The sequence below is a fragment of the Dreissena polymorpha genome, chromosome 2 (assembly GCF_020536995.1).
Source record: "Dreissena polymorpha isolate Duluth1 chromosome 2, UMN_Dpol_1.0, whole genome shotgun sequence".
NCBI classification, from domain to species: Eukaryota; Metazoa; Mollusca; class Bivalvia; order Myida; family Dreissenidae; genus Dreissena; species Dreissena polymorpha.
In genome coordinates this window covers 29534193-29558374 of record NC_068356.1, presented here as the reverse complement: position 1 = coordinate 29558374, position 24182 = coordinate 29534193, and the positions used below count along the sequence as shown (strand labels likewise).

General features: G+C 34.9%; 1 protein-coding gene across 2 annotated transcripts; it reads right to left on the bottom strand.

Moving 5' to 3' along the window:
• LOC127866416 (methylthioribose kinase-like) lies at positions 1 to 24012 on the bottom strand. Of its 2 annotated transcripts, XM_052406921.1 has the most exons (7): positions 23858 to 24012; positions 21579 to 21719; positions 18525 to 18654; positions 17984 to 18155; positions 10724 to 11124; positions 4599 to 4710; positions 1 to 2740 (listed from the first exon to the last, which is right to left on the bottom strand). In XM_052406921.1, exons 1-7 carry the CDS (start codon positions 23924 to 23926, stop codon positions 2590 to 2592), a joined length of 1176 nt encoding a protein of 391 aa, XP_052262881.1. In that variant the 5' UTR covers positions 23927 to 24012; the 3' UTR covers positions 1 to 2589. The 2 variants fall into 2 exon arrangements, with proteins under 2 accessions (XP_052262881.1, XP_052262882.1); XM_052406922.1 differs by lacking the exon at positions 21579 to 21719 and having other exon boundaries at positions 23858 to 23962.
• Positions 24013 to 24182: the final 170 nt, after the last annotated feature.

Genomic DNA, 24182 nt, shown 5'->3' with positions numbered 1-24182 from the left:
CATGCTTGAGTTTATATTCTCAATAAATATGTGGTAAATAATCATACGTACATAATTAAGTACATTTCTGACAGTTGATGCATTTAGGCGGTCTCTGGGAAAACTGGGCTTATTGCATTTTCCCACATGAGCCTGTGCAATCCGTAGTTGACTGGTCATTTGGGACACTACACACATGCATTAAGTGCGGGTCAATTATAACATACAATCACACATTAATACAATGGCAAGAAAATCTGGATATACACATGTGAAGTAAATACATTTTAAGGGAATAAAATAGTGACAAGAATCATGATCATGTTAAAATATCAGCAGTAGCTATTGATTCTTATTTTTATAGAAGTTATAAAAATATTACCTGGTACATATAAATGAAAATCTGACTAGCATATATTATTGCATACATCGTAAAATAGCACACAACTGTTTAATAAGTAAAAAAGCCTCTAAAGAAAAAACAACAACAATCATTGACAAACAGCTGTAAAGTAGCTGTAAACATAGCAACATTCACACACACTATTTTTGGGCGATTCTTAATGGTTTTACTTGTATTTTCTGCGGTTCAACCTAGGGGTAACAGTACAGGCCTGACCATTAGAGAAGATATCCAGCCTAGTGGCTGAGACTTTGTATACCGGTAGACATAATTTCTAATGCACAGTCGTTCCTCAATTGAGATACTAATCCAGTGTGACTTGGTAACCTGTAAATGCTTGCATGAATCATCTAGTGTCAGTGCTCTGAGCAGTTTGAATTTCCATAAATTGTCCCTGATCAAAGAACACAGCAGCTGGACAACCATTGTCAACCCTTGTGTCCACTTCATGACATTTTGTTTAAGGAAATAATGTATTTACTCACAGTTAGCATTTGTGCAATTAAATTTGACCATTCCATTCTTGTCTGGCTCGTTGACCTTTTCTTGCAGATGGGGCTTTAACTTTTTTCTAAAGTACCTTGAAAATCAAGCTGAAATGTGTGAACCTTTCATTTTAAAGTCATTGCACTTTGATTAAAAACATATGGAATTATCAGCTGTGCTTATTTCATCGTAACTAAACATCATAACGAGCAGTGTTTTCTTTCATTTTCAGTAACTGGTGCTGTAGATGCCTTGTGTACAATATAATATGTGTGCTGGTGGGGAATGTTTTTTCAATGGTTTTTACCACTGCTTTTTCGTTGTCACTGCTAATTGTCAGGTTCTTAAGGTTGTCACCTAATTTCAGTTTCAGGCGGTTAAAAAAATTGAATATATGTTTATTGTCTTGTGTAAACATTTGGCCTATGAATCATGGTAATTGCTCTTTTGAGGAACAGAAAAAGATATTTTCTTGTAGACCATGACTGAGCTTAAAAGTCTTATCCACACCAAGGACTTATGACCACAGCAGCAATAATTCTCTATGTAAGCTATATGTTCATCAGTGTACAACATGTTATGGGTTTTCCACTGTATGTTACGATAGGTAATTGCATCTTCTTGACAATTTTATAGAGCTGTACAAAACATTCCTGGGATAGAGCATACTTGGTAAATCTGATATAGATAACAATTACACATTAAATGTAATGAGCAAGTGTAAACAGAAGCAATAATAGTTCAGCAACTTTGATGATTATTTAACGTGGTGAAAATAAATACTTAATGTAAAACAATATCACAGCTCTTTTGATTTCATGATATGTTGATTGTCATAAATAAAGTTCCATTTCAAATAGAGGTAAATCAATGAGACAATTATACACATTTAACAAAATAACTGCATCCTGTTATGTAAAAACAAATGGACATATGATAATCAAACCCTATGTGTATTATGAAATTTTATAAACTTCTTTAACAATGCACAATTTGTTGTAAAAGTGTGTATAATAACAAAAATAACAACCTTAGCATAATTATTTATGCCAGCATCATAGAATAAAAGCATATAGACCTCAAACATATGCCAGCATCATAGAATAAAAGCCTATAGACCACAAAAGTATGCCAGCATCATATAATAAAAGCCTATATACCACAAAGTATGCCAGCATCATAGAATAAAAGCCTATATACCACAAATGTGTGCTAGCATCATAAAATTAAATGCTTTATCTTCAGTATTTATGCAACCATGAGAACGAAAACAACCCATGGTACAATTATTTGTGCTAATATAAGAGCATTAAAAGTATATATAGAACAAGTTTAAATGCTTGCATCAGAGCAACAACAATCTTTATAAAACATGTTTATGCTGGCAATAAAGAAATATCATCTAATCTTACATTATTTATGCAAGCCATTGAACAAATAAATGCCTTAAATAATCCGTTCAGTCATTTGTGCTAACATCATAGCAACAACACAAGTATTAAGTTCTGTCCCGCTCAGAAGCAAAGTGAAAATATGTTTATGCAACCAGTCAAAAACCAGAACAGTCTACAAGTTACTCACAGTCTGTTCAGGTTTTATGCTGTTTGCTGCTCATCAGAATCTAAGGGTTATAAATTGAATCTAGTAAGACAGGTCTTTCATTTAATCTGATGTTCTTAAGGACAACAAACATGTCAAAGTGCTTATCTGAGTGGTAAGAGTTAATAGGCAAGCATTAGTGCAATCACAAGGAGCCTGTCCACAGTGTGTATCCTGTGTGCAGCCTGCAACAGACGGACACCTGCTCCAAGACAGTCCACTTGGGCGGCGGGCATGCCTTCCAGATCTGCCACATGGGCTGCTCCCACGAGTCTGTAATACAGGCAGAGAATTTATTAAGATGCATTCTAGGAGAAACTGGGCTTTATGCGTAAAGTGTACTTCCAGATTAGTCTGTGCAGTCTGCAAAGGCCAATCAGGAACAACACTTTCCGCCTAGACTGGATTTATGTTTAGACAAGAGCTTGTCACAGTAGTGCCAAATCCCCGCCGAAATGTGTTTTCTTGTATGAGAACATTTTGTTTTAGAGAGTAGAATAATATTTGTAAAACATGGCACCTGTGTCATCTACCCGGTGTTTATATTTCAAGGATCAACTAGTTATATAGTGTTGGAGTTATGCTGTAGAGAATAAAATATATGGAAATGACAAAAGGGAGGTAATTAAAAAAACTACGGCCGATATAGTTATGGTTCATGTTCACTGCACTTTTCCTAGTTGCCATCTGTTTATATTTCTAGTTTCAAGCAAATCCCTTCAGTAGATATAGATTTATGCTCCGGACAAAAATTTACTTTGAAATTAAATAAAGGGAGATAATTCAAAAACTAAGGCTGATAGAGTTATAGTTCTTAGTCACTGCACTTCTCTTACTTGCCATCTGTTTATATTTCAAGTTTCAAGTAAATCCCTTCAGTAGATTTAGAGTTATGCTCTTGACAAAAATTTACTATGAAATTAAATAAAGGGAGATAATTCAAAAACTAAGGTAGATAGAGTTATGGTTCTTAGCCACTGCACTTCTCATACTTGCCATCTGTTTATATTTCTAGTTTCAAGTAAAACCCTTAATAAGATTTAGAGTTATGCTCCAGACAAAAATTTACTTTGAAATTAAATAAAGGGGAGATAATTCAAAAACTAAGATAGATAGAGTTATGGTTCTTAGTCACTGCACTTCTCCTACTTGCCATCTGTTTATATTTCAAGTTTCAAGTAAATCCCTTCAGTAGATGTAGAGTTATGCTCCGGACAAAAATTTAGTTTGAAATTATATAAAAGGGGAGATAATTCAAAAACTAAGGTAGATAGAGTAATGGTTCTTGGTCACTGCACTTCTCCTAGTGCCATCTGTTTATATTTCAAGTTTCAAGTAAATCCCTTCAGTAGTTTTAGAGGTATGCTCCGGACAAAAGTTCGGACGGACGGACGCACAGACGGACGGACAGGACCAATTACTATATCCCCTCCTAATTTTTTTTTGGCGGGGATAAAAAGACATCTTAAAAGCATAAAGTATTGCCCCTGAATAGCCTGTGCAGACTGCACATGCACTTAACCTAGTTTTCCCAACATGTGGTTAAATTTGTTTATGTGTTTAAAAAGATGTTTTCTTTATACCTAATGATAAAATATGACATTTCTGCATTGAAATAGCAGCAGTGAAAAAAACATTTTGTTATTTTCACCGCTGCACCACTCGTGGAAATACATTTTCTGTGATCACTCGTGAAATAACAAATGATCTTACACTGACATGAACAAATATCCTCTATTAATTATGCTTAGTAGTGAGATATGGAAAAAAAACATTATTATATCACCAATATATCAGAATTGTTTTATATAAAATGATATCAGAAGTCAACAACCATCATTATAACCTCTATAGCATGTATGTCAAGGATGTACTCAAACATATGAATAGACTATTTGTATAATTTTATAAAGTTGACCTTTAAATTAGTGTGCACAGTCCAATCTGGGATAACACTTTCAGCCTAGACATTTGAGATTGAGATTGTCATTTAGCTGCCTTACACCAAATATTTCCATACAAGCGGAAAGTGTTGTCCCTTATTAGCCTTTGCGGTAAGCACAGGCTAGCTTGGGTTGATACTTTACACACATGCATTTCAAGCAACGGGCTAATATGTTTCTGACATTACCTTCTGATGATTTCACAGCCTGCAAAGCCAGCCACCTCTGACACAAGATTTTCAATGTAAGTAGCTCTGTCTAGTCCAGTGAAGGCTGTCATGTGCTCAAGATACACCGACACTGGAAAAACAGAAAGCATAATAGTACTGTGGACATTTATTGACTTACAAGGGAGCAAGTTCATGATGTACTGAATATCTCAAAATAACAGTTATCTTCCTTTTTATTCCCTGCCATAGGTGTAGGGATATTTTGTTTTGGTGTTGTCCGTCTGTCCAGCACTTTTGTGTCCGGAGCCATATCTTGGAAGTGCTTTGGCGGATTTCATTGATTTGGTATGAGTATATATATGGATAAGAGGATGATGCATGCCAAATAGCATTGTACACCATCTGTTAATAACGGAGTTATGGCCCTTTGTATCTTGAAACAAGATGTGTTTGTGAAACACTATGTTGCTATCTTTAATATTGCAAAAGTGTACATTAAATGAGCGATTTTGACCCATATATTTGACCTTTGACCTTGAAGGATGGCCTTGACCTTTCACCACTAAAAATGTGCAGCTCCATGAGATACACATGCATGCCACATATGAAGTTGCTATCTTCAATATTGCAAAAGTTATGGTAAATGTTAAAGTTTGTGCAAACAAACAAAGCAACAAACCAACAGATGGGGCAAAAGCAATATCAGGCTGTCAAGTGACCTTTTTTCAAAAAGTAGGAAAAAATAGGAACTACTTTTGCAAGAAAAGTAGGAAAAAAGTAGGAAAAAGTAGGAACTTTTCCCTCAAAAGTAGGAATACATAATACTTATTTTTTAGACACAGGTCCAGGAAACATAGCTTGAAACAGAGCAGGAGTGCCATCACATGTTCTGTGTGGATACCCACTTGAAGCTACCTTAAGGGCCCAGAAGATTTCAGCCTTTTGTACCTGTTCCTTGTGTGATGGATGTACTTGCATACAGATAGATTTATCCCCACAACCCTGAGAGCTGCTTGGCTTTTGGGCACTTCCAAACAAACACTTTTGTGAATTATCATGCATGTATTTCATGTTTTCCTTGTGTTTTTATCCATCTGCATGACTTATAAGTTGATTAGCACCAGAATTACTACAAGATGGACTTCATTCAGACAGTACAATATCTTGCAAACTCATTGCCGGTATCTCTCTTGCACCATGATCCCAGTGTTTTTCCACTGTTGTCCAACTTCTCCATCCATGAAGGGTTAAACTTTGTTTTCCCACTAGGAATTTTAGCACTTATAGTGTATCTATGATAATTAAGTTTCAAGCAAAGCTACCCTGATAAAGAAGTATACATGTAATTAGATGCTGTTCATTTTGGTGTATCATCAAATAAGTGGTTAGAGGTCTTCTGTGTATCGATATAAAAATGGTAATTATATTGTGCATGTTATATCCTTAAGCAGAAGACCAAATTTATTTAGTGATACACCAACTTGTTGTACAAGATTAATACTAGTATATAAAGCAGTGTAAATGCTCTGCTACAGCTACATTGTGAAACCTTTAAATTGACAATAGGGTGCAGTTATAATGACTTAAGTTACATTCAAAATGACTGTTCATTGCAGAGCAGATTATGCAACTGGAGATAGGACCTTATCACCTGACATCTTTTATGACAGCATTGATTGGGCAATGAAACAGTTGCACTACATTGTTTATTCCAGTTTCAAATAATGGCTTTTACATTATTGATGACTTTGCGGGAGTGTAATAATGCCGTTTAATAATTTTAATACTTCGCTTTAACACCTTGAAGTTACCTCACTAGCTATGGCATCATTAGACAAGAATTGTGTTTGTCCGAAACACAATGCCCACTATTGCGCAGCTTTGAAATAAAATTTCAATATATCATTTGGCAGGTTTAGAAATTATCTCCCTTTTAAAGCTTATTACTTCCCTTGGATTGTATTTTTTAACTTTGACCTTGAAGGATGACCTTCACCTTTCACCACTCAAAATGTGCAGCTTCATGAGATACACATGCATACCAAATATCAAGTTGCTATCTTCAATATTGCAAAAGTTATGGCCCATATTAAAGTTTTCGGACGGACACACACACACAGAGAGACAGACAAACGGACTGACAGTACAACTGCAATATGCCACCCTACCGGGAGCATAAAAATGTATCAGGGCATTTAGGCTCTGTGCATTTATCTTTAATTACTAAACATGATGTACCTATGATATCAATAGAACACCATATCCGTTGTCATGTAATACAGAATTTATTACATTATATTTGTAAATGATGAAAACTCGGCAAAGCATCAGTTTTATCTTTTTTCCAATAACTTGTGTAATAAATTCCATATTACATAACCACTCATACAATACATGTATCTCTATATCTCTACATTCCAAACAGCAATATCATGTAAACATGCATAAGGTTTGGTCAAATTGTTGTCAATGGAAACAAAATAAAACTGGAATAAACAATGGGTTCCCTCAGCTCTTGCATCACTGGGAACTGTGTAAGGTAGTGAAGTCTGCAGTGTACAAATGCTAAGGAAGTAAACAAAGCACTATTGTTACTTCAAAAAAAAACTTGTCAATAATTTTAAAAGTTACATAAGAAATAAATATTTATGCTCCTGAAGAGGTGCTAGCAGACAGTCAGCATGGGTTGTCAGGTCTCATCTAGATGAATGCACATTAACAGGGATACAGTCATGCCATAGATTCATTCATCCTGCAAGTTTACTAAATAAACTCTTTAAAAAAAAAAAATCTCCATTAAAAATGAAAAAGTAGGAATAGTAGGAAGATTTGGTAAAAAAATAGGAAAAAGTAGGATCCTGATGAAAAAGTAGGTAATAGTAGGAAAAAGTATGACCGCTTGACAGCCTGCAATATGTTCCCCACTATAGTGGTGGAGGACATAACAAGAGCACCGCATATGGTTGCCACACTTGGCTATGGGTGCAGTTTTGAACAAGAAACCGTCGGAGACGGGTGATGCTCCCCAAAGGCTTTTTTTGTCACAATATTGCACTATATACATATAGATGCATAACATTGATTTGAATCAGAAATGGAAGGTTGGAGAAAAAACGGGATCCAAGGACCCCCCCCCCCCCCCCGCGTTATATTGGACACAGCGTTATAACGGACCGCACAATATTGGAGTTACAGTGTATTAAGATAAAAGGAGACGTCTTAAGGGCACAGTAGTTGGGGGGACAAGAATATTTTTATATAAAATTTAAAAGGGCCATAACTCTGTGAAAAATCATCAGACCAGAACCCGCTGATAATATGCACATCTCCTCTTGGTAGTGAAGCTTCCCATAAAGTTTCATTGAATTCCGGTCATTAGTTGCTGAGAAATAGCCCAGACAAAAATTGTGCACGGACGGACACATGGAAGGACAAACGGACAGACGAAGCGGCGACTATATGCTCCCCCAAATTTTTTGGGGGGGAGCATAATAAATGAAAGCTTGTCAGATTTTGTATTTTTTTTTAGAGGTCACAGTGACCTTGACCTTTGACCTAGTGACCCCAAAATGGGTGTTGCGTGTAGAACTCATCAAGGTGCATCTACATATGAAGTTTCAAAGTTGTAGATGGAAGCACTTTGATTTTAGAGCCAATGTTAAGGTTTTAGCAGGACGCGGACGTCAGACAGCGGACGACGAGCTGGCTATGACAATACCTCGGGTTTGCTCCGAAAAATGCTTTTTAATATAAGCTTAGAGCTTTATCTCCATTAACACATGAGCCAGAGCCATGAAACTTGCCATAGTTGTTCTCAATCATCTGGGGGTGCTTCACATTCAACACCCATAGGGGCTAAGGTCTAGGTCACATTGAGGTCAAAGGTCACAAATTAGATGAATTATTCATTATTTAGTAATTCCTTTATTATGCATCAAGGGATTCTGTAGTAACTGTCCACAATTGTTCTCCATTATCTAGCTGAGTGTCAAATATAAGATCCAGGTTGCTAGGGTCATGGTCAAAGTCACACACAAAGGTCAAAATCACACATTTTGATTAAATATGCCTTATTTGGTAAGGATTCTTCGATACTAAAATGGATTCTCAAAATGTCCTGATTTAATTGTTCTCAATTATTAGGCAGTGCAAGACTATGTGTTTGAGTTAAAAAAATTGACAAAAGGCACAACCCTTCACTTATACCTTTTCTTTTAGTTCTTCACCCATCCATAAACAAAATTTATTTGGTGGGGGATATCAATTCAACGAATTTGCTTGTTTATATTATATCTTCACTGCCTTTGGAAATGTGTCTGGTCCAGTAGAAAAACAATGGAGCAAGGCAGTTTTCCATATTTGGCTATTGTTAAATCATTTAAACTTTCTGCAATTCACATTTCACCCACTCTTCATAAAACTTTGCTGAGAACATTGAAAATGTTCTTATGTCAGTGCAACCTTGAGAGTCAGGAGAGTTTTGTTCTTTGAGGTTAATGGCTTAGAAACTTTTGTAAGTTTTTTTTTTTTTTATTGAAACTGTAAAATAATGTTGCAACTTAAATGGTTAATTATTGCAAAACTAAATTGTAATGATGTTATTGAAAAGCCTTTATTTGATGACGGGAAGTATTTTATTGAGTAAGAATGTTTTTAAAGAAATTAATAGATATCTATAACTGGCTACAATTATTGGAACTTTGTCCTATCAGTTCGTGACTCCACATTTTTCTAGGAAAAGTCCCATGGCTGGAGTACAAGTTTGGGAAATAAGAACAGTGCTTAAACGATTGCAATATTCTCCTTAAATTGAGATAATTTCTCAATTTAAGTGGCATTCCTTGATACTTGCGCATAGATTATCATAAGAAAGTGGAACAAGAGCACCGCATAACTGGTGCCAACACTCGGCTGCTGGTGCAGTTTTGAATAAATGAAAGCTTGTCAGATTTTTTTGATTTTTTTTAGAGGTCACAGTGACTTTGACCTTTGACCTAGTGACCCAAAAATGGGTGTGGCATGTAGAACTCGTCAAGGTGCATCTACATATTAAGTTTCAAAGTTGTAGGTGGAAGCACTTTGATTTTAGAGCAAAATGTGAAGGTTTTAGCACGACGCCGGCGGACGACACAACGAGCTCTCTATGACAATACCTCGGATTTTATCTGAAAACAGCCGAGCTAAAAAACACTACATACAAGTATTTTTTACTGAATTTTAGTTCAACACAAGTATTTATGTTAAAGAAGGACAACTCTTACTTGTCCTATTTTACTTTTCTTCACTTCATAAGTTTCCCCTGACTCAATTTTTATGACCAGGAAAACATAGTGTATTATTTCCCCTGGCCAAAACTGCCTGTTGATAGTATAATTTTAGCAATCAACAAAATGTAACATTAAAATATTTTTCACCAAAATGTTGAAGCAACCTGATTCCATTTTTACTTATCTACATTATTTTGTTTGAATGATTTTGTTTTTATAGACTGATGATTAAAATTATAGTATGAAATGATTCATTTAAAATGATCGAGAGTGTGCCTTGTTTACTGTTATTTGTGTTCTGACCATTGTACATATAGTCTATGATACATATGTAAATGGTGAGGGTCCGCTGCACACAGTGTATTAAAAAAGTAACTGCTACTTGCTGTGTGTGTCCCTTAACTCTCATTTTGTTTCTATTGCATATTTTAGGAAAACTTCTCAAAAGGTGCTGCTCATGGTGAGCTTTTGTGATTGTCTTTTGTGAAGCTTTCTATTTCTACTAGAAAGGAATCTTTTTTTATAAACAAAAAAAGTTCATTGGGAATAGAGCTAAAATGTCAAAGTAACAAAAATAATAACATACAGGAACATTATAATGCAACACATATGAAAAAAAGAATAGCTTGCATTTGTAAAACCCTTTTTAGGTCTTATTAATGAAAGTTATTACATGTATCATTATTAAATGGACTTAACTATATATTTTTTGACATCCTCAAGATTGTGCTCCAGACATGTTTTGTAAAATAGACTCATGTGTTAAAAAAATATTTGATGAGTGAAAACAAAAAGTTTAATATAAGATTAGGGTTTTTATGAAACTGTATCAATAATTATTTGTGGGATAATAACAATGCCATATAGAATCCGTACCTAGTTCTTTCCCCGCATCAATCATCAGATACGCAAACTGTCGGTGCTCATCATTGTTGGTTTCAATACTCATGTGTCTATAGTACTCAAATATTATGTTGGCCAGCAGCATTCCAACGTCAAACGATGCTGGGCCCACAAACGCAAACTCTACATCAAACATACGAGCGTGTTCAGCATCGACCATGATCGATCCAGTATGAAGATCACCATGTAGTAGACATTCTTTCTTCTCCAAGAACAACTTCAGCATTCTGTTCGCAGTGCTAGTCACCTGCTCGTCTGCATATATCCTGTCCAGATGTTCGGCAATCTCCTGGGAACATCTGTTGTTGGTGCCCTCACGCAGGAAGGGGAATGTAAACACGTACTGCTTGGTTAAGGTCACCATGTCCGTGTTCCTGAATAAAATCGTGCATTGAAATGTAAACCAGTGCATAAGCAAAAGGTTTCAAAAGGTACATCATCTGTCACATAATGTCAGCCACCCAACATGATTACAGATATGAATGTGAAAACTATCTGTATCTTGTATTTTTAACACTTATTCGTACATATGTTGATAAAGAAAATTCCAGTTAAAACAGCCAAAGTCTTCCACCATCACTGTGAACACTATCAACCCACTACATGCATCATCATGTGTGAAGCACTATACTGAATAACATTAGAATGATATTTTCTGAAAGTAGAAGAAAGAAAATCTTTGCTTAAATATCACGAAGAGCAATATGTGCCCTTTAAAAAAAGTTATGTTTGTAATTGTAATTTTCTGGGGATGGGAACCAATATTCCAAAGGGGACCAAATATTCTAACAAGAGCTGTGTTTGTGAAACACATGCAATGTCCCCTACTGCGCCGCTTTGAAGCCATATATTTGACCTTTGACCATGAAAGATGACCTTGACCTTTCACCACTCAAAATATGCAGCTCCATGAGATACACATGCATGCCAAATATCAAGTTGCTATCATCAATATTGCAAAACTTATGACCAAAGTTAAAGTTTTGGGACAGACACACACATACAATGACAAACACATACAATGACAGACAGACAGGCCAAAAACAATATACCCCCGATCATTCCATCCGGGGGGGTATAATAAAAAATTCTGACTTGAAGTTTTAATTTGTATGCAACATTTTTTGTTTAGTGTGGATGACTTTTGTATATCAGTCTTTTTTAGATAACGAGTATAATTTATTTAGGCTTCAGAATGTTCATTTCAAACCAGATATATTAAATAAATACAACATTTAGATTCGAACTAATATTAAGTAAATGCAATTCACAACGCCACCCTAAAATATTTGGAATTAGGCTGAAGTAATAATACAAGCTGACATGTAAAATAGCCAAGTATTGAAATAAATGAGGATAATGTTGTATATTAACCAGAAATATCTTATACAGGTACCTTATGCAAATAAATTGTATACATGACAAAGGACGAACATAATAATAAGTTTTTGTTTTCAAAACTGATCACTCTATCCCCTTTTTCACCAATGCGTATAGGATACAATTTATAGTGATATTTGTTGCAATCAGAAACACTTCTTTGTTCTGTAAGATCGAACATTTAAATCTAAGGTTTAAAATTAAATAATTTAATATATTCCAACAATAAAAATGTTTATTTAATATCAGTTCAGTACTCATTCACATACCTAGTATTATTTCAGACCTGATGATAAAATAAATCATTTTAACATATAAATAAATATTTTAAATCACCTTTGTTATTTTTCAAAGACATGACCAACAGCCTGGGCTTTTTATGTCTATATATTTGAAAACTCATTTCACATATGTATGTGCTGAGTACTAATAAACTGTTGAAACTGTTGAAGAACTTCAAAAGTTCACTTATATTGATCATATCAGTCTGGGTTATTAATTATTTACATTGTGCAAATGAGTCAGTTCTGCATTGAAATCCATTTACATGTACCAATCAGAACTGATGAATGACTTGTTTGTAATTATTCAAACAAAACATTACAAATAATATTACTTCATATTTAAAGATTTCATATTTAAGTAACTTAAGCTATCAAACAATAGCTTTCAGAATAAACACCAGGTTGGCTGTTTGCTTTGTTATTGGATCTGATGGTAAAAATTACTTAACCCATTTATGCCTAGTGGACTCTCCCATCCTTCTAAATTGGATCAATTTATTTCCAAAATTAGGGATGTCTTGTATATTTATTTCTATATTAAGAATATTTCTTACAGAAATTCCTTTAAGCAAACAGCACAGACCCTGATGAGACGCTGCATCATGCTGCGCCTCATCTGGGTCTTCCCTGTTTGCCAAGGCCTTTTTTTCTAGACGCTAGGCATAAATGGGTTAAAAAGCATTTAATTCAAAACATAACACAATTAGATGTCTTCTCAAAAAGGGTCTTAATAAAGCATATAAACTGCCACAATTCATAATATAAGTGGCCTTGTAGTTATCTTCTTTATTTAATCTTTTGCCACCACAAGAGGTGATCTGAATACAAGACCTGGCCAACCTCCAAACTGTAGTAAACATTGGGGTAAAACAGCCCATTCAAAAGTTGTGACATATTGTGTTCATTTTACATGTTCTAGCTGGAAATAGTCCAATTTCCAATGAAGCATTTCAAAATAGTTGGCTTACATTAACCAGGACATAACAGCAGTGTTCCAATTTGTAAACTGTATCAGACGTTATACATAGTTACCTCTCATTATACTAGATAGTTGAAAAGGAAATGGGAGTGGAGTGTACAGGGAAAAACCTAAGCTGTTTAACCAGTGTAACAGATAAATTTGTAAACCTGTCATGAACATGTGATTAAAATTCTTTGAAGTCTCAAAGATTGAATTACCCAATTCGTGTGATACAATTACTAGCCCTTATGAACAGAGTCACCATAACTTTTGTGTTTACCAGTTTAAACATGTAGATTGCTAAACGAAAACAATGTGATCTAAACATTTAAAGGAACATGTTCATAGATTGGAAAATGGTAATGTTGACAAAATTTGAAAAAGATTCTAAAAAGAAATCAAACATGATATTCATAAAAACAAAACACAAAACAGCCATTAAGAATATAGTACTAATAAAAATGTGTTCATGATTAATCATCCATACAAATTGACAAAAACTGCAATGTTTTCAAAGGTAATATGGACATAATTTTTTATGTGACATACTTAGACAGCATTAAAGAGTATGTGAATAAAGCCTGAAGGTTGAATATAAGTCTGAAGTTAAAGTGTTATCATGTATAGCCTGAAGGTTTAATGTTAGCATTTGAGCCTGATTATTTAGTATTAGCATGTATAGCCTGAAGACTGAGTGTTAGCATGCAATGCCTGAAGGTTGAATATTTGTCTGAAGGTAAAGTGTTAGCCAGATGATTTAGTGTTAGCATGTATAGCCTGAAGGCTGGGTGTTAGCATGCAAAGCTTGAAGGTTGAATCTTCGTCTGAAGGTTTAGTGTGAGCATGTTAGCCTGAAGCCAAGGTGGAGTGCTAGCATGTTAGCCTGTAGGTTAAGTGTGAGCATATTAGCCTGAAGGTTACATGTTAGCATATTAGCCTGAAGGTTACATGGTAGCATGCAAAGTCTGAAGGTTAAGTGTTAGCATGTAAGCCTGAAGGTTGAATATTAGTCTGAATGTGAAAGTGTTAGCAAGTATAGCCTGAAGGGTTAGTTTTAGCATGTTAGCCTGAAAGTGTAGTGTAAGCATGATAGTCTAAAGGTTAAGTGTTAGCACGTAAAGCTTAAATGTTGAGTGTCAGCATGTTAGGACTCAATGTTAAGTGTAAGTATGTAAAGCCTTAAGGTTAAGTGTTAGCACCCAAAGCCTGAATGTTGAGTGTCAGCATGTTAAGACTCAAGGTTAAGTGTTAGCATGTAAAGCCTTTAGGTTAAGTGTTAGCATGTAAATTCTGAATGTTGAGTGTAAGCATGTTAGACTGAAGATTAGTGTTAGCATGTAAAGCCTGAAGGTTAAGTGTTAGCATGTAAAGCCTGTAGGTTTAGTGCTACAATGTAAAGCCTGAAGATTAAGTGTTAGCATGTTAGTCTGAAGGTTTAACGTTAGCATGTAAAGCCTGAAGGTTAAAAGTGAGCATGTAAAGCCATTATTTTAGTGTTACAATGTAAAGCAAGAAGGTTAAATATTAGCATGTTAGTCTCAAGGTTTAGTGTTAGCATGTTAGTCTGAAGGTTAAATGTAAGCATGTTAGCCTGAATGATGAGTGTTAGCATGTTAGTCTGAAGGTTAAATGTTAGCATGATAGTCTGAAGATTTAGTTTTCGCATGTACAGCCTGAAGATTGAGTGTTAGCATGTTAGTCTGAAGGTTAAATGTTAGCATGTAAAGCCTGAAGGTTTAGTGTTAGCATGTAAAGCCTGAAGGTTGAGTATTACCATGTAAAGTGTAAAGCCTGAAGGTTGAGTGTTATCATGTTAGTCTGAAGGTTTAGTGTGAGCATGTAAAGCCTGAATGTTTTGTGTTAGCCTGTAAAGCCTGAAGATTGCACGTTAGCATGAAAAGCCTGAATGTTTTGTGTAAGCATGTTTGCCTGAATGTTAAGTGTTAGCATGTTAGTCTAAAGGCTAAGTGTTAGCATTTTAGCCTAAAGATTGATTATTTGCCTGTAAAGCCTTAAGGGTGAGTGCTAGCATTTAATAAGAACCAAGGTTCAAATCCTGAAGAAAGCAAACAATTATTTCATTTTTTTTCTGAAAATGTTTAATTGAAAATTAATCAAAATATTGTAGCTTTTGCAATAATTACATTAATTGCAATGAAATTATTTCAAAATACCAGTATCTGTCATTAAGTCCCCATTATACCAATATCCAACAAAAAAGTGATATATGGTTCTATATTATATCAAATAATATATATTAAAGTCAAGTTTAATAAGAGATGTGTTTGTCAGAATCACAACAACCTCTATTGCGCCGCTTTGAAGCCATATATTTGACCTTTGACCTTGAAGGGCGACCATGACCTTTCACCACTCAAAATGTGCAGCTCCATGAGATACACATGCATGCCAAACATCAAGTTGCTATCTTCAATAATGCAAAAGTTATTGCAAAACTTTAACCAAGGTTAAAGTTTTGGGTGGGAAACACAGGCTGAAAACAATATCCCCCCCCCTTCCCCCCCCCCCCCCCCCCCCCCGGATTAAAAGGGGTGGGGCATAAAAACACATTAATAGCAGACATTTAAAAGTTAAAAAAACAACTATGACAACAACGCTTGCTCTTGTAAACAATGTAAACAACAGCCTTGCCAACAGATGATGGATGCTTTACCAGCTTCTATTTGATTGTTCTCTAGTCAGTTGATAATGCAATAGGTTTGCCTGATGAAAAGTTCTGAATTTCAAGTCAATACAAATAATGGGAAATTATTTAAAAATTCAATGTCCTTTTAAAAGGGCACCACCGAACTGGACTAAAATAAATGATATAGTTACCTGCTGTTGTTTACACTATTATTTTATCAATGTGTACTTGGAATGTCAACTAAATAATTCATAAAGAATTTGAGACTAGAAATGTGTAAGAAGGACAAAGACTCCCCCTCTATATTTCACTGGACAAAGAAACAAGTTTTGTTTGCCACTATTTTATTATTATTTTTTTATTCATTTATTAAAGGCCATATAAAGGTGACGATCTGTAATTATTTACCGATTTTTAAATAATTTTTCCATATTTTATTTATAAAGGTTATCAAAAAACAATATATATATGCTATTGGACATTATCATAAAAATATCAGCAATACAACTTATTTTGAGCTCAAAATACAGTGTCCTCCAAGTCAATTGTGTTTACAAACAATCAGTTTATTTACATCGCTGTTTACTCGGGAAAGTGAAAGTGACTCCGGTCAGCAAAAATATATGGTTAATTTTCAACGTTTTCCAGTATCACTCACAAAGTAGGTTTCTTCTAAATGGTTAAAACGTTTGTAGTGATCTAATAGGTTACTTTCTGCTGGTAAAAAGTTGTTTAAAATAGAATTAAAATTGAATTTTCTTTCTGCTATTTTTAGCATACGTCACCGCTTTAAGGCATTTTAACATTTCTTCCAATTATGAAACGGGTATATCTTCAATAATTCTTGACAACGTTGCACCTAAGCTGTGTTATTAGCATTTTTTAAGCAATAGTAACTGAAGTCCGGTAAAAATTAGACCAGTTTATATGCATAATAATTGGATTTGTCACCTTTATAGGGCCTTAAATTTAGAAGATATATTGTCCATCTATAAAATATATTTAACTATTAGTTAGAAATGTATATACAGTTCCTTCACTATATAAAAATATAAGGAATAAGTAAAAGACTCCAAGTGTCTGCTGTGTCCTTGACCTTGAAGCAAGCAACATGGTTGTTGCATGCAACTTAATATGATGGATCATTTCTGCCAAGGTTTTTGTCTTGATTTTGGAAAAGGGCCTTGCCTTTCATTTTGGGGGGAAAAATATTGACAAAACTGAAAAAGGGGAAGACATTTCCCATTAGTTAGAAATGTATATACAGTTTCTTCACTATATAAAAATATAAGGAATAAGTAAACGACTCCAAGTGTCTGCTGTGTCCTTTACCTTGAAGCAAGCAACATGGTTGTTGCATGCAACTTAATATGATGTATCATTTCTGCCAAGGTTTTTGTCTTGATTTTGGAAAAGGGCCTTGCCTTTCATTTTGGGGGGAAAATATTGACAAAACTGAAAAAGGGGAAGACATTTCCCATAGTGGGCATGACATTTGGGGAAAATCATATTATATGAAATTCTTTTAGGGGAAGGAGCCTTTCTCTTGGGGGAATGGGCATATATAAGGCTCTTGATAAAGAAGGAAAAACTATTTCTGCCAATCTATTTTGAAATCCCAACCATGTACACCAAAGTTATAAGCAGTATATGAAATGTCCCACCCAAATACACAATCAAACATACACACACACACACACAGGCAGGGGTCCACTATATGCCCTTATGCTTTAATCAGGGTCTTACAAACCAACCTTGTAAATTGAAAGAATGAAAATAACTTTGTTTTCTTAAAAACAAATGTTGTCTTAAAAACAAATCATTGACAAGTTAAGTAAAAATCTAATTTTGTTGTGCACATAAATATTTAAAGCTGTGAACACACAAGATTTTGAAACAATAGGAAGTCAAAATGCATATAACAATTTATGTTATATACTAGTATTGGAATGGTCTCTTACTCAAATTGTTTAGCTAATGTAGTCAGTGCCTCTTGTCCTATGACAGCCAGATGGGTTTGTTTATGAATGTCTGCAAGATGTATGGCCACATTGCTCATCCATGGCATCTTGACAGCACCTTCCATCAGTTCTGTTCGCATCACTTTGTAACCACGGAGATCCTCCATGAACACTGAAAACAAAACGGATCCTACAGAGAATCTCATTTTTACACATACTTCTATGCATTGTCAGGTAATCATTTGAAAGTTGTCAGTACAAGAATGAAATGATCCAGAAGATCAGAATTTTTAGCTATTTTCAATTATTTCTTCAGTCAAATATTAATTTAATTGTAATTTAAAAAAGTATTGAGCATTATGTAACAATTATGGCTGCATTGAATGGTTTAATTCCAGACGATTTAACCACTTATGTTAAAGAATATTGCAATTATATTCTATAAATACATCAGGACTGTAAAGATTCAACTTACTCTACAAAACCTTTAAAACATAACCTTAATAAAGCTAACAACTAAACAGTATGTAAGTATCCTCACTTGAATGAATGCCTTGGTCGTACAGATATGGAGTAGGAACACTGCCAGGGGACAAAGTGTGGAACTTTACCAGTGCCTGATACTCCACTGCAGTCCTGGCTTCAGAACAAGGAAACCCAGGACCCAGACACTGTCAGGGGAAAAAAGAAAGTTGAAGGAGGGAGATTTAAAGCGTTTTATACTAGAATTTCAAAATGTACTACTAAGCCAAGTTTTGTTCAAATAATTGTACAAAACAGCAGTGCTGTTTACCTGCCACCCGAGTATAAATGAAACCCTGGAATTAAAGAATTGCTGCAGCAGAAAGATTCTAAAAATATATGTCAAGGCATAACAAGAGGGCGAAAATTGGTTATCTGCCTAATGGGGTGACCTGTTCCTTACCCCCGGGGCATGAATTGTACAATCTCTGAAATGGACCAAAACTGATGTCACATACCAAATTTCAAAACTGTGCATCAAGTGGTTTCATGGATATTTTTTTTCAAAGCTGTTATGCTAAACATGTGACCCCTTGGATGTGGCAACTCCAGGGGCAACATTTGATCAAACTTAGTAGAAAACCACTCTTTAATGTTACACACCAAATATTAAATGCCTACAGTCAGCCTGGCCATTTTGGATCCAAAGAGTATGAGTTAAACAACCCCTTAACAATGTTACACATCAAATATAAAAGACCTGACTTGCAGTTTCAGAGATTTTTTCTGTAACTTTCTATTAAAATTCTGTATGAATAATGTAATCACAAGTGTGTGGCTAATCTTGACCCCATGGGCAATCTTTGTTAAAGTACCACTATCTGATATCACACATCAAATATCGAAACTGTGGGCCTTGTTATTTCTGAGATAAAGTCACTTTGCTATATAAATCTTTACACCTCATGTAATCCCAATGGTGTAACCAATTTTGACCCCAAGGCATGATTAAACAAACATTTTACAAAATCACCATGGTAGAAAATGTAACTGTCCAAATATAACACCCTTGACCCAATTGATTTTTTTATTTACTATATGAGAATATGTTCGTCATGTAACCCTATGTGAGGCCAGTTTTGATGCATGATTTTATGTAAATTAGATGAGGAACACTATAAGATGTACAAGAGGGCCTAAAAGGCCCAAAGTCGCTCACCTGAGATAACAAGATATTATTGGGACAAATCTTCTGACCAAGTTTCACGAAGATCGGAAAATAAATGTGGCCTCTAGAGTGTTAACAAAGTTTTACTATAGCCATATAAGGAAAAATGCCCCGCCCCCTGGCAGCCATGTTTTTCATCCAACCGGCATCATTTTTGAACTCGTCTAAGATATTATCGGGATGAATCTTGTTAACAAGGTTTTACTATAGCCATATAAGGAAAAAAGCCCCGCCCCTTGAGGCCATGCTTTTAAAGCAACCAAAACCATTTTCGAACTCATCCAAGATATCATTAAGAAAATCTTCTGACCAAGTTTCATGATGATTGGAAAATAAATGTGACCTCTAGAGTATTAACATCTTTTACTATAGCCATATAAGGAAAATAGCCCTGCCCCCGTGGTGGCCATGTTTTTAAACCAACCGGCATTATTTTTGAACTCGTCCAAGATATTATTAGGATCAATATTCTGACCAAGTTTCATGAAGATCGGACTATAAATGTGGCCTCTAGAGTGTTAACAAGATTTTACTACAGCCTTATAAAGCCATTTAAGGAAAAATGCCCCGCCCCTTGGCGGCCATGTTTTTCATGCAAACGTTACCATCTTCGAACTCATTCAAGATATCATTAAGACAAATCTTCTGACCATATTTCATCAAGATTGGACAAAAAATGTGGCCTCTAGATTGTTAACAAGGTTTTACTATAGCCATATAAGGAAAAATGCCCTGCCACCTGGCTGCCATGTTTTTCAACCAACTGGCATCATTTTTGAACTCATCCAAGATATTATTGGGATGAATCTTCTGACCAAGTTTCATTAAGATTGGACAATAAATGTGGCCTCTAGAGTGTTAACAAGATTTTACTATAGCCATATATAGCCATATAAGGAAAAATGCCCCGCCCCTTGGCAGCCATGTTTTTCAAGCAAAGGTTACCATTTTGAACTCATCCAAGATATCAGTGGGACAAATCTTCTGAGCAAGTTTCATGAAGATCGGAAAATAAATGTGGCCTCTAGAGTGTTAACAAGGTTTTACTATAGCCATATAAGGAAAAATAGCCCCGCCCCCTGGCGGCCATGTTTTTCAACCAACAGGCATTATTTTCGAACTCATCCAAGATATTATTGGGATGAATCTTCTGACCAAGTTTTATAAAGATCAGACAATAAATGTGGCCTCTAGAGTGTTAACAAGATTTTACTATAGCCATATATAGCTATTTAAGGAAAAATGCCCCGCCCCTTGGCAGACATGTTTTTCAAGTAAACGTAACCATTTTCGAACTCATCCAAGATATCATTAAAACCAATCTTCTGACCAAATTTCATGAAGATTGGACAATTAATGTGGGCTCTAGAGAGTTAACAAGGCAAATGTTGACGTCGAACAACACACAACGGACGACGGACAAAAAGCGATCACAAAAGCTCACCATGAGCACGTTGTGCTCAGGTGAGCTAAAAACACAACATAGTAAAACTAGACCCATGCAGTTTCAGAAATAAAGATAGAGTTTTAATTGAAAACAATATTCATGTGATCTACATATGCTGCAGACTGGAACAATGTGAACAGTTTTGAAAGATGGTTTCATTAAAATCTGACCAGCGGTTTAAGAGATTTTGATTGAATGAAAAGTTTACAAACAACACATGACACACAAAATGCTATGCCAAAATATCTACCTTACCATAAAAAGCTAAAAATTTATGCAAACAAGTTTAAAACATTAATAATATTATTTTATAATTTATGGACCACACACTATTTTGTTGTTTTTTTCATTATCATGATTACAACCTATCAACATTCTGAAAAGCTTAACATATTTAACACTGCTTAATCGGTGGGATATATTAATACTTTAAAAGAATGAAAGAATGAAATTATCACCTTGATATATGGAAGAGAATGTTTAACAATAACACTTCTGACAAGATTTCCTTCATCGTCATGCGTGTATAGTTGAGCTACATCATTTAGGTTGCCATCACCTATTTCTTCACACCTTACTTCATCTGCTTCATTGAAACCCTACAATGCAGTGTATATGATGTATTTAGGGCATAACAGATAATAACAAGACTATTGCCAAGCAATATAAGTCCCCTACCGGCTCCACCATTGTCAGAAATTTTCAGATTTTTTTATATATATTTGTTGCCATATCAACCAGAATTTTTGATGTAGGAACAAAATGAAATGACGTGCATAATGTCCATATTGTCATCTATCCATGTTTCAAGTGTCATGAAAAAATAATAAGAACTTTAAAAGTTATCGCAGGATCCAGAAAACCACCATTTTCAGCAGTATTTCTAGTCTATCTGTTGCCATAGCAACCAGAATTTTTGACGTAGGAACGAAATGAAATGACGTGCATAATGTCCATATTGCCATCTATCCATGTTTCATGAAAAAAATATTAAGAACTTTATAAAAGTTATCGCAGGATCCAGAAAAGTGTGAAAGACTGACTGACTGACTGACTGACAGACGGAGCAAATACCATAAGTCCCCTCCCGTGAAACCGGTAGGGAACTAACAACTAAGACCTTTTAAAAAAAGAGGACTCTGAGGGTACTTGAAAATTAACCCTAGAACTTGTAGCTTAGTGGTATAATTATCAAGCCCACTGGTTTGGAGCTACTTTTGATAACAGAGGCATAATTGGAACATACCTTGCTATGAAGATCTATTTAAAAAATTCATCACAATGGTGTGGCCAAATTTAAGCCCAGAGGCATAATTTTAACATTCTGTGACTACCAGTACAAACAATTTTATCTTTGGCTAGTTGAGTAATTTAAGTCAGCTGAGACCATTTTGGTCTGCATCAATCTGATACTGTTTTTTTATCAATGAATCATCCAAGTCAGCTGAAATGGCATGTGTGGATCCACTTGCTTCAGTGTCTGCTCACTGTATAACATTTGATGTACTTTCTGATAAGGGTATACTCTTCCAGCTCCCCTAAGTATTATACTTACTTATAAATAACTTTGGAGAATTTATAATCAAGTTTCCTTAGCAAAGGCATTTACATTTTAAGTTTTTAATACATACATAATAATAAAGGAAACCATTTATCTCCAGAGCAGGGTCTATTTCGACCATTTTGGCATAGCAAATATTAAATTGCTGGGCCATGCTGTTTGAGAGGAGAGGACTTTTAAAGTTTTAACTTTACACACACAAAAAGGAAACAAGAAATCAGCCGGGCTGACACAAGCATAAAGATTTTAACTTTGAAGTTGACTCCATGAAGTACTGGTAATAAATCATACCTCAACCAGTAAAAGAGTTTTCATGAAAGACTGCCCAAGAAACATTTCTATTAAGTTTCGTCTATCCAGTACTACAGGAGATGTCTTTTGAAGAAAAAGTTGAATGAAAAATGTCACACACAAACAGAGAAAAGATATCATGCCTCATGGCATCTGGATCTGTCATAATACTATTACAAATTGAGCTAAAATATTGCTAAGGTTCAGACCTGTCTACTTTATTAATAAATTGATACCGTTCTGGACAATCAAATTATGGTTGTGGATAGTTGTATCAGTGAACAAAGATTTTGCAATTAACATTTTAAACATTGTTCTGTGACTACAAGCATCTTTTTTTATCTTTGGCTAGTTGAGAAATGATCAAGTCAGCCCAGACCATTAAATGAACAGCTTCAACACCCAGTCTCAAGAATGCAATTAACTGGAACTTTGGTACTGATACTAAGAGTTATTTCTAGCACTGCCATACATTTTTCTAGTCAATTAACATATTTGACTCAAGAAATGTTTTAATCATTCATAATGAATGTCATACTTTAAGAATAAGAGCATTTCAATAATCTTCAATTTATTTGAAAAGCCATAGTCTTTTAATCGAAATAACTTAAAATAATTTCCTTCTTTTATAAATGTTCCACTTTAAAGAACAGAATACCACATTACTAACATGCATTTTGGTGGCCCTAAGTCGCATACATTTGAAAAATAATACAGTGTACTTTTTTTGTTTTAAGAGAACGACTGTGCATTTGTATCCGGATTGATCCCATACGAATAATGTGCCAACTCCACTAAACAGCATCTTATAAGTAATTTAATGTAGTAAGAGACCAAATGAATAAAACGACATGCTAAAACGACTAAAATCATTAAATAAATTACGAGTTCTTGATGACACTGTTTTGCTTTTGTTATCCAGATGATGTCCATTGTGGTGATTAAATTGATCATATGGTGTAAATGTCAACAACCCCTCGTGTAATCAGTCCTCGCGGAAGTAAACTTAACTTACTCATCGCGTGACGTCAATGTAAGTTCTAAAATTAGGATCAGAGCAACGGAGGTGTGTCAATGACAACCAATGATATGGGAACAATACATTTTTTGGCAATCGGCCAACATTCTGATGCAATTTTTTGACCGCAGAGCCATTGGTTTTCTACGCGAATCGCAAAATAGTGCATTTATTATATCTTGTCCTGGATAT